This window comes from Ambystoma mexicanum, chromosome 5q (assembly GCF_040938575.1).
Source record: "Ambystoma mexicanum isolate Mex_15411 chromosome 5q, UKY_AmexF1_1, whole genome shotgun sequence".
In the NCBI taxonomy this organism is placed as follows: Eukaryota; Metazoa; Chordata; class Amphibia; order Caudata; family Ambystomatidae; genus Ambystoma; species Ambystoma mexicanum.
Genome location: NC_090933.1, coordinates 852,655,579 through 852,667,774, shown reverse-complemented (window position 1 = coordinate 852,667,774; position 12,196 = coordinate 852,655,579). Strand labels below are relative to the sequence as shown.

At 44.9% G+C, this 12,196-nt stretch overlaps 1 protein-coding gene across 1 annotated transcript in view; it reads right to left on the bottom strand.

The window, feature by feature from the left end:
* The window catches only part of SLC26A7 (solute carrier family 26 member 7), an 888,192-nt gene extending 879,822 nt beyond the window's left edge, over positions 1–8,370 (bottom strand). The window contains exon 1 of the mRNA XM_069622129.1: positions 8,102–8,370. Coding sequence (XP_069478230.1) covers positions 8,102–8,297 — 196 coding nt within the window. The 5' untranslated portion in view covers positions 8,298–8,370. The remainder of the gene's footprint in view (positions 1–8,101) is intronic.
* Between the last annotated feature and the right edge of the window lie 3,826 nt (positions 8,371–12,196).

The window sequence follows — 12,196 nt, the reverse complement described above, 5'->3', positions numbered from 1 at the left end:
AGAACTGAGTTTCTATCACTCCTCGCTGTTTTTGTCTGTAATTTACAGATGTGATTTACAGCTGGATTCCAGTGAGCAAATCCGTTTTGTACTTCCCTGAACCTGTTGCATGACAGAAATCTTTTGACTAACGGGACTGGGGCTTCACACAAAACATTTTTTAAGGCCTCTTCATAAGTTTGACATTATTAGTTGTGCTGATAATGCCAAACTGAATTTGGGCTGAATTACTACATGCCGTAATAGTGCCTGGTATGTTACCGCTATTATAAACAGAGGCTAGACCTCCACTTAAGTTTGTGCCTCCGTCCCCAATTCGCCCTCTGTGCACAGGTCGCCTTTAGTGAGACAAACTATGTGCTTGCGCCACCAAACACGATCCCGCTCTAAAAGTAACAGACAAACAAAATGGCTGTTGAAAGATCACTCTGCTGCTCGCGTTCGGCGCACTCATTAAATCAGGAATGGCAGAAGCACATGAGTAAAAAAACAGGCCAAGCAAATAGAAAGAAACAAGGCCCAGCTGGCGCTTCGGCAAGTTGCCATGCCATCACCTTACATACACTGCACCCGAAGTCCCCTTGCTACTTTCTTTTATACAGTACCACACCAATGTTTTAGTGATGCGTTGGCTTACACCAGCGAGCGCCAAAACCAAACACGAGAGAAGCAAAGTAACACAGTTTATACTGCATTGGCAATCTGGTACCGACTGCCCGGCAGGCCGGCAACACAGACGTAGGACCACAGTATGAATGAAAATACCAAGACCGAACATCGTGGCCAAACTCCAAAATAGCATTTCATTGATAACAAGCCTGAGAAAAAGGAAAATAATAATAAGTGATACTGTAAACAACCTGCAATCATGGACAGTAGAGGCACTTGTGACCCGTGCTACAATGAGTTTCCATACATCTAATCTAAAGATTACCAGAGTCCGCTACAGCAGAAAGCGTTAGAAACAGCTGTCGTTATGCATTTTCATGTTTTCCAGTATTTTCTATTTGTTTGCTATCCATGCATTTTCTGTTTGAATCAACGTTGATTTCTTGTTTAAAAGATTGTTGCTTAAAAGATTGTTGTTTAAACGTTTTCATAGCCTTCTTTATTATATACTAGCTGTCGGTCACGCAGATTTTGTGATTTGGTACAATAAGACATGTTTTTTTGTATGAGATCACTCTGGAACAGGGCACATAAAACTGCCCATGCGAGAAGCAGTCTTCCCTAAGGTAAATCCCTGCTACCTTTAAAGTCTGCCCTGAGATTTGTTTATGGTCCTGGTGAAACAAAGATATAAGAGGTATGAATACAGACTCCCCCTGGCCAGAACCAGTTAGCACCGTAGCCTCAATCGCATTTCTGTGAAGAGTTTTCACTCACAATCTGGCGCCATTACAGAGTTTAGGTGGGTCTAGGTACCGCAATAAGATCACAGGTGCTCCCACTTTGAGAAGAAGTTTGTGATCGGAAGACCAGGAGGATTTAAAGTGTTCAAGAACTCAACAGAGTTGTGGACTGTGTCATCACTTGAACCACTGAGTTTACAGATGTGTACTCCATTTGGACTCCTCCAATAATAATTATGTATCTTATGGATTACGGCAGCCATGTTGGCCTTTGGAATTAAAATGGCATGCTCACATAACAATTCGGTAGATTTCTCCATTAGATTATGTCCGGGTAAATTTCATTTTTTGCTAGGGAATTGGCGACTGTGCCTAGGTCGGCAGGGATGATAATTTTGCTCTCAAATACGGGATACTCTCTGTTACCAATTTTAAGAAGCAGTTCGAAAACATAGGCCCTCATAAGAATGGCGGTCCAGAAATAAGGGTGCTGTTAGCAACGTACAAGCACACCTTCCAGACCACCATACTACAACAATGCCTGTAGGAGCCACGTATCCCCCGCCAGGCTTGATCTGCCGGGTTTTCAGGCCCATACCGGCATGGTTGTCACTGAAGCACCGGCATCATTAGCAACAGTGTCGGTGCTTCAGTGACCCATTTCCATGGAGTTCTATTGGACTCCATGGAAATGGGGATTTACCATTAGCGCTGCGGCTTGTGATATCCCATGGCACAGTGTTGCCGGTAATCCGCTGCCTACTGGCAGGCTTTAATAGCAACCCCATATTGAGCCCCCTACATTATAATGAAGATTTAAAATGTGAATTTTTACTTTTCAAAATCTCTTCGGTTTGTGAGATATGGGTATCCTTAAAAAATAATTCACCCCCCTTTTTCCACCTCCTTTAACTAGATTTTCGGAAAATGGTAAAACAGGTGTCTTTTTTTGAAGAAGAAGAAACTAAATACCAATTTTCACATCTAACATTTTAGAGATATAGGTATCCTCATAAATAAATTCACCCCCGCCCCTTTTCATCCCATTAGGGATGGATTTCACAAAAGTCTTCTTTAATGGGTGCCTACGTCATGAAAACAATGGGCCTCATTACAAGTTTGCCGGTCCGGTAACTACGGTACTGGTAAGCTTGCCGGTCCCGTAGTTACCGGACCGGCAAACTACGAGTTCTGCCCGCGGGTGCCTTTTCGCCCGCCAGACCTGGCGGGTTGACCGGCACCCGCGAGCAGACCATGTCAGATGCACCGGCACCATTCTGAATGGTGCCGGTGCCTCCCCATTCTCATTGAGCCCTCTGGGAATGGGGAGCATTTTTTACCGGTGCCCGGGAATGGGCAAATACCAGGTCCAGCGGGCTGGAATGACCCGGTATAATTCACAAGTTCGGCAGCAGCCTGTCAGTTTTACCGGCAAGGCTACTGACGAACTTGTAATGAGGCCCAATGTACCTTCCAAATTTCACTTTCCTAGGTTAAACGGTTTGAGCTAGGCGCTGATGAGTCAATCAATCAGGACTTGTATAGATGTTCAGCTATTTCTAGCTTTCGCTTTTTTATATGGGGTGGTTCCTAATTGAAACGGGGCGGTATAGGTTACATTCTGCAAGTGGTGTATCCCTAATGGGGTACATTCTGAACACTTTTTTTGTGCGTGATGAGATGCATTAGCATGGCTCATCACATGTGCCAAAAGCAGATGTGCCCTCTTCAAATGCACTTTCTCATTCGCTTTGGGTATTTGCACAAATCAGGACCCTTTTCTGAAAATGTTAAGTTATATCTCAAAATTTAGAAAAGGGATAGGCTTTAGAATGCATTAAATGGTAGAGTTGTGCCTGTTTAGAATAGGTGCAGAAGTTTGCGCAATTCCTGACCGGGTTTTACATGACACTTTCAAGTATTTTCTTTTAGGTGTGTTAGGTAAGATTTTGTAAAGTCCAATTAGTGTGACACTTCACAGTACTTATCTCTTGGTATTAGGCAGACCCAACTCTTAATACAGGCCTGTATAGACATGTTGTTAGAGTGACTGAGCACCAGGCTTATATTAGGAGGGGTAACGTGCACTGTAGAGTAGCACAATGAAAACAGTAAACACAAGGTACCAAGTAAACACTTAGAGTTATATTAAATTATTTATATATACAGACAAGGTAGATTAAGCATCCTTTAAAAACAAAGCCGCAACTAATAGTAACATTCAATAGAAGATTAAATTCATTCAAACAAGAACCAATAATTCAGCACACCCGAGTGACATCAATCAAGGCCAGTATTAGCAATTATTGTTTGTTCATCATTACAAAATTGGGTTGAGGAGGGAAATGGTTAGAATTAAAGTAGAACACACTTTCAACTGGTTCAATAGTTAGTTTCTCCCAGAGGGATGTAGGCAATCTTTCATCCCAGCAATAATAGGGTCAACAATTAAAGTCTGTAAGGGAACAAGCACTGCCAAAGCCAATGGGATTCAGAAGATGAGCCTTTAGGAAACCAGGACAGCCAAAGTCAATGGGACAGTTCTGGTGCAGACTTTCCTAGAAAAATGTTATCAAACAGTCCAGTCAGGAGAGTCAGGAGTACTTTGAAAAATCACAGGAGCTCAAGGGGAGCCCACTTCATGGAGCACAAGCTGGAAGGCCGGCACAGGTGAGTTGAGGTCAACTACAAATGGGTTACAATAGTACTTCCCAAGCAAGGGGCCCTACAAATGGCAAATGGTGGCGCTACCTTAGAATTGAAGACGAGATTCCAGCCGATTGCTTTCCTGATGCAGTGATGCAGACCCTTGTTCCTGGTCTTTGGTCGTGGTGACGAAAGGGAGGACGTCGGGCATCCTTCTGCGGCAGCACTCTGGAGAGGGATTCGGCAGCAATGGATTCCACATGATTCAGCAGCTCATTGTGTTTTTGGCGCCTTTTCCATAGCGCCAAAGAGGAATGAACAGCTCTGGTTGGAGTTTCCTCACTCCCTCGTTCCTAGACTCTGTTGGGTGTCCTGACCCATTTATGGACTATTATGCTGCAACATTTGGTGCTGTGGTCTTAGGAAATCAAAGAGGGCGGAAAAGCCCACATTTGCGCCAGAATCTTGGAGAACCGTGCAGTTTTGCGCACAGCAAAATGGTCCCCTGATCTGCCACCCACCAGTGCAAAGAAAGATGGTTCTGTTCAAAACCTGTTTTTATTAATGTCAAAAATTGCTAAGATCATGGGCCCGGAACCACCAAACAAAAATCCAATTATGGTTGAGTGTTTTACTTTACTCTACTACAGATCCACATCAATGCCATGTCAAGCAAGGATCATACACTATCAAGTAAAATCCTTTCCTTTTGAAATGTATTAATTCAAGACAGCTGTCAAAAATAGGTGCAGTACCGGCATTGAACACTGACTGGTGCTGGTGCTCTATAAATCTTGACAAGAGAGCTGTCTTGCAGAACTGTGCAGTGAACAGAAGGGGGTCTTATGTAATTAAAAGTTCAAAAGACATGCCTTTCCTGAGAACTCTTAACACCCCAGAGACCCACACCAGGAGACACGATATCACATGGCCCTGTTAATTGAGAGGGAGGGGTTTCTCCTCCAGCCTGCAGGACCCAACACAATAGTCTCTTTCAATTGAATTGGATATGCTGATTTGGCTGTGGACTATAAACAGAGCTCTGCCTGGAAGAAGAGACATGTGATCCCTGACTCACCCAGTTCCTCGGGGTGGGCCAGACACTTTTTGTGAATTGAAGGCAAATATATGTTTTATAAAAACACTGATAACTAATTGTAATCAGATGACAGGAATGTACAATTTGGAGATCCTTAAAATGGAATATGTCCCTACAATTTGAGTCTAAACTCAATTCCGTACGATGTTCTGGGACCGAACCCCGCAATGTATTCATGTTGCAGACACTGGGTTTAAGCTAGAGACATGGAAATCTACTGGAATATGTGTAGAGAGACAGGGTACCTCTGTGTAAATTTGGGTAAAAGTCCAATAGTGGGAAACCAACCAAAAAGGGCAAAATGTTGTCATTTCTTAATCCAAGCTCTTAGAAACATCAGAGTTGGAACAGAGACTACCTTATGTGATATATGATGTGTATATGTAATGTCAACCACTTGTGTATCTGGGAAATGTGTTTAGTTATGAAAATGATTTTCTAAGGTAAAAGCAAAGGGGAGTGTTCTTTCTGTATGCCATAAAGATGACTCACTCTGACTCACTGCACCCTTCTCAAATCAGGTCAAAGAGAAATCCTTGACCTATCAAATCGTGAGTGGGTTGGGCACAGAAAGTTAGCATCCACAATCATTTTCAAAAGACATAAAAAGAGCCACTGGAATCCAGACAGGGACATTCACTTACCACTTTCTTGCGGGACGCTTTGCCGGGAGACTCCAGACTTCAAATCCATCAATCTCCAGAGACCAGAACTTTGAATCCAGACTCCAGAACTTGTAGCAGAGAGTCCTGAATCCACAAGCTGAATCCTTTTTCAGCAGGCCTCAAAATCATTTGCAAATTATTCAAACAGCCGGGCTGAGCTGTTGGATTCTGGCCTAGAACCCTGTGCCAGAAACACCCAGAAAGCAGAGCTGTATTCAGAACCGCAGACCGGACCCAGACCAGATCGCTGTGAGCAGATCCAGACCAGACCAGAACCAGAGATCCAGAAACAGTGTCAGAAACCTCCTAAGTGATAAAATAAGTGTGCTAGTATAACATTATCCATTGTTGATCGACATTATACTCATAAGTGTGATATCAAATATTAATTATAAAGTGTGATATATATCTATTGTTTAATTTTTCAAATAAACCTTTTCAATTTGCAAAACAAAACTACTTCTTGGCTCAGTGGGGTCAGGGGGATTCTAAGAGAGGGGCATTCTATAAGGGTTTATCATCCAGAGAGTCATAAAAATATATAAATAAGGGCATCCCAGACAAAGGCATTGACTTAGTGGGATTGCTGAATTGAAGTCATTTAACAACTCTGGTGAGGGGACTCTGGACAAAGATGTCCAGCTTCTGGGAGGTCCTTGAAGGTGCCCACAAAGTTTTGGCTGGATTTGATCTCGGGAAGAGGATGCACTCGAGAATGGTCAGGGCTCCCGGGCATTGGGGTTCTGCAGCCTAGGAAAGTCGCAGCAAGTCGGAGGATGAGCTAAAATGAAGCAGGTCTTGAGGCTAGTTGGTCCCATCAGTCCATGGGAGGAAGTCATCCTGCATGGATCTTCCCTGCCGATACAAAAATAGGGTCAGCACAGCTGCAAGGCTTCCCCGGTGCGTCTGCGGTTCTAGAAGGTGCTGCTGGCATCTCTGCTCATCCTCTTTGTCGGATATAGTGCTCCAGTGGTCGACTCTCCTGTAGTCCCAAAAGCCTTTCCTTTTATGGAAAATCCCATTCATTCACAGCCCTACAGCTGTTAATCACACGGGGGTCGTCCTCTAGGACAGCCACCTGCCCAGTTGGAACTGGTTTCGGCTAGGCATGCCTACAAACGAAGGTCAGTGAAATTTCTTGCACCTCCCTCACTTCCTGCCTTCCCAGACACACTGGAGCCTGGGCGGGCTTCAGGGCTGAAGCCCGCCAAAGGCAAAACATACAAAGGAAACAAACCTGATTTAAACAACAGAGTAAAAGCCCAGAAGGAAAAAGAAACAGCAAAAAAAAAAATAATAATAATAATAAAAAACAGACCGGGACCTTTTGGGAAAAATGGACATCCATGGGTGCTATACTGCAGCTGAGAAATCAGCTTGCAAGTACCCTGCACAAAAGGTAGTTTAAAGTAACCACTGCCACCAGCCATTCAAGTTAGTGTAACAAAAGGTTACATGAGAAGTGGGATAAGGAGTTACTATGTAACCCCCCAGCACTCCACATAGGGTGGTGTGTGCTGGGCCCACAAAAGAAAGGTAAAATAAAAGTTATCTCACTGTTCTTGGGAACAGGAATTCACCAAAGAAAATGCATTTAAACAGTAAGACAAGTCCAAGGGACTTCTCAGTAGCACTGCACAGAGGGTGATGTGTGTCACTATGCAAAAAGCGGATGCCTATGGAGTTTAACAGACTCCATTATACAGTTAAAATTCCACGACAGAGCAAAACATATGAGTGAGTGGCAAAAAGTACCACTCACTCAGGGGGTTAAAAATCAAAAAGATCCCAGATTCTAGCAAAAGAGCTGAGGGCCTCTAAGGTTAAAGGGAATTAGCACAGAAACGGAAAATTCCCCCTAACAAGGTGCAACAGCTGTCCCACTTGCTTTTCAATGCCTCAAACGGGGATAGTAATGCGCCCCCCCCCACCCACTTTTACTTTACATTGCACAAAGACAGGACACTGGGTGCTGGGCGCCTATTATCCATTAATGTCAGGAGAGTGCTCCCACCGCTCAGGAATGCAAGGGGGCTGGCCAGCACATCATTTGAGCTGCTGCACGGCCCCCATGAAACACGCAGGTCACCTTTGCGAGTTTGATGGCCTGCTCGTTTCATGAAGTGCTGCGAGTTTGTGCTTTTTTTTTTTACTTGCTCTCCTTTTAATAATTGGCCATATTAAAACAAGTATTTGTCCTATAGACCTTGACATTAAAACAAGTTATAAAAATGAGTGTCGTTTGCTTTACATTAGGTGCATAATTTCTGCTCCTCAGCTTGAGTAATGCACCAACAGAACATGCCATGGCTTAACAATAGGTGGTGAGGGTACACTACCTTGTGCCACCTGGTGTACAGCCAGCATCAGCCCAGACACTGTGTCTGCCGCGAGATTCTCCTTCACACTGTAGCGCGGTGCCCACTCCAGGATCGGAAGCCTTCTTCTCCACCAGTGCTTCAGGTCTGTGGTGCGGATAGCAGAAAGCCTCTGCCACGCATAACCCGCACCGTTGCCTCTCTTGGCCCCTGGCATCACCCTGCCTGGATCGTGCAATCGGCCCGCACTGCTTCGGTGTGCGTCTGAGTCAGCGGCCGGTGTTTCTGCATCTCCCACAGGTTACAGAAATGGGCAGGGGCGGCGCTACGAAGATCATCACTGGCTGGTGGAGGGCGGGCTACCGCGCTGTATTTGCATATTTTCATGTTTCCGCTGTTTGTATGGCTGTAGCCATCTGTGGGTGGGCGGGGTAACCAAGTGAGCGTGGCTCCCTCGTGCTGTCGTGGAGATGCAGGATATCATACAACACCGGCTTCCTCGCACCAGCAGAGCGGGACCATTGTGCTGAGAAGACGCGTGGTGTAGCATTACATGTTTCTCGCTATTTACAAGGAAAGCGGATTAAGCAGCTTGTCCACGCCCAGTTTAGCCGCCGCTCTGCTCCATCTGTTAATTGCATAGAAGCCGTGCAGGTGCACTGGTCACGTGATGATTGCCAGCGAGGAATAGGATTGTAAGCACTTGAGCACCTGAGTAGCCGTGTCAGGCACAGGCAACCTCGACCTATGACCCGCTGCGTTGGCATTCACTCAAATGCGTTGGCTGAGATCGTCACATGTGGCAGTTTGTATTGGGGCACACCTGTTAAAGAGCAGCGAGGAGGAATAGACTTAACGAATGAAATGACCACCCTTTGCCATTGTTATAGTCTTAATGCTCTGTCATCATCTGTGGCCCTTTTTTGGGAGTAGAGTAAACGGCTAGGAGCTAGACACTTTTTATGCGGGTGTAGACCATCCAGCCTTATTTTTTTGTATCCTTTGCAGTTTAATCACTGTAGTCGTGTTTCTCACATTATTAATGCAGGACTACATGGCCCAGAATGCAATGACTAGGGCTGGATGGGTTACACCCGCCAGACATGGGTTTTATTGTCAGCCAGTGCAGGTGCAAGGGGGGGCCCGGGGGAACGCGTAGCGTTTCCCCCCCGGGGGAGATTTTTGGCGCTGCACACGGCCAGCGAGTGGCCGTGGGAGGCAGAGTGCCTCCCGGGGTATTTAAGGGGCTCAGGGAAGGTTCGGGAGCCAGGCGACGGTTAGGACTTGAAGATTGTCCTGGTCGCCTGCTCCCGAGCCTTCCCTGTGTAGCTGGGCCTAGGAGTGTTGAGGGGTAGAGCAGGTGAGGTGGGTGATTTTGAGGGTAGTGGTGGTATAGTGGGCGGTCAGATAGCTTTCTTAGTTATAAAAAAAAATTAATAATAATAATTATTTAATAATATAATTTATAATAATATTAAGCAGATTAGCAGTTATATACAGTTGGGGAAGGGTTATTGGGGGTGCCGTAAATAAGACACCCCCGCTACGTACCGTAGCTCCGGGTCCGCGTCGTAGTAGACGGGTTTCATCGGTCCGAGGGCGCGGGGTGCCGTGGGCGTGCGGGGGGAAGTTTGTGTAAGAGCATCCGTGCTCCGTTGCTCGCTGGCGGGGGGCGGGGTGTTGGGTAGCATCGGGCTGCCACGAATTGGCATCCGCTCAGGAGCGGGTGTGAGACGGATCATTTTTGTTGATAAGGGGTCCCGTGTTGTGCCTGCAGGGAGAGGGGATCGGTGAGTGCGGTGTCCGTCGAAGGACAGAGGGGGCAGAGCGCTCCTATTTAAAGGGGCCTAGTCCATTTTTGTGGGCCCGAGGTGCGGTGGCGCTCACTAGCCGCCAGGGGGCAGTGTGACAGGGAAGGAAATAATACTGGATTCTGGTGAGGTTGATTTTGGTGGGGTTTTTTCTCTACGGGTGGCACTTAGTTGCCTGGGCAGGGGACTACAAGGGATAGGGCAGTATTTTGAGGGTATTTAGTGGGGCAAAATAAAAAATAAAAAAATTTTAAAAAAAATTTAAAAGCTTAGTTCTAAGTTAGCAGTTTCAATTTTGTAGATTTCCACGGGTAGTTTCGGCTCGGGGGCTTAGTTTTGCTAGGTCATTTTTAAGGGGGTATATATATATATTTGTGGTGCACAAACAAGTTATTAGTAGTGCACGATGGTAGGCCAGGGAGCCAACAGGAAGGGGTTGGTTGATGCCAAGGCTCTTAAGGAGGCTTTGGAAATAATTAGTAGGGCATCTAGGGCCCAATTGGAAGGGGCAGTTGGGGATGTAAGAGGATTCAATTCAACACTACAGCTAAGTCAATGCCTAGTCTGGGATACTGAATGGAAACCCTTATTGATATATCTTTATGTCCAGTTCATGCGTTCTGGATGACTACCCCTATATAACACCCCTCTCTTTGAATAACCCTGACCCCACTGAGCCAAGAAGTAGTTCTGTTTTGCAAGTTAAAAGGTTTATTTGATAATTTAAACAATAGATATATATCACACTTTATAATAAATTAATAATTGGATATCACACTTAATCTGATCAGTAATCAATAATGGATAGCCTGGCACTAGCACACTTGTGAATAGGAACAGAAGAATAAGGTGGTAGAGAATACTATATATAAGTTCAGATGGATGTAATGTTGAATGAAAAATGCAATACAGAAAATACTCAATATGATTTCAACAAAACAATGTAATCACTTTTCTCTGGCAATTCACCCCCCCTTTTATGCAATGCAAGGAAATGGAAGAAAGCCCACAGTTCTCAGAAATGCAATCAAATGTAATTCAGTTCACCCCAGCAAGCTTAGAGTACAGATCGGAGTTTTAAACACAGGCCCAAAATGCTTTTACAGCTTGCAACTAGAAAATGACAGGTGACAGCTTTACAAATGACAGGTGACAGTTAGGAGGCAGTTCTACTTAGATTAAAATAGCTTGGATTAGATTATTTTAACTAAGAGATTGGTTCTGCACAGTCTTGCTAGGTACTCACACTATATTCTTGAATTAGAATGGGCCTCGCCACGGATCTGGTCAGGTTTTAGACTGGACTCTGGTCTGGTCTCTGCACTTCACAGTGATCTGGGTCAACTCTCTCTCTCTCTCTGGATTCTGGAGTTTGATGGATTTGAAGTCTGGATCTTTCTGCACAGCTTTCTCTAGAGATTGATGGAGGTAAAGTATGGATTTTCCCGGCAGAGCGTCCCGCAGCAAATGGATTTGAATGTCCCTATCTGTCCTGACTGTCTGCTTTTATGTGTTTTGAAAATGGGTGTGTGTGCAGCATCACTAGGCTCTACCCCTCTCCACTTGTAATTGGCCACTTCATCCTCTTCCCCTTGATTGGGGGAATGAAATGAAGTGTCATCATGATGAGGTCTGTTTATGGTGCAGAGAACCCACCCCTGTCAAATTACACACAATCTATATTTGCTCAAAAAGACATATTTGCACAGGTACACATTTGTTTAAAATTACATGCACCCATCATGCATTTACTGATGGTAGCCCCTGTTCAACTCTGCTCTTCCTGAGAGCTTGCATTGAGAAATGGCAACATATTTCACTTTTTAACTGGTTTCGCAATATCGGACATTACCCCAAATTTATACACATGTGCGCAAGGAGTATGGACATTACTTGATGAAGTGTCAGATTTTTAACATGCATACATTTTAAGTAATACCCTCTTAACTGCTAGCTTGCCCCCAGATCCTGCCACCGGTTCTAAAAACCTCTTAAAATGTGGGCAGAAAAATCACAAGAATTATGGTATCATTTAAATAATTATGACAAGTCCGTACTATGAGTTATTCATCTTTTTCTAAAACCATATTCTGGCTACAGGGGTGTGGTTTCCCCCCAGTACAAGGTTGAATTTCTAGTTTTTCCAGTTCTGCCAAGCCAGCTTGCTCTCACAGGCAGTGCTCCTCCCCTTTACTTCCAGGAGGAATCCACTTTTTACGGCCCCCATAATAAAACATTTGCCTGAGTCAGGACAGGGCTTTGTTCAATTTCCTGCAGAGCCCAGGTAATTCAATCAGGGAAGTGT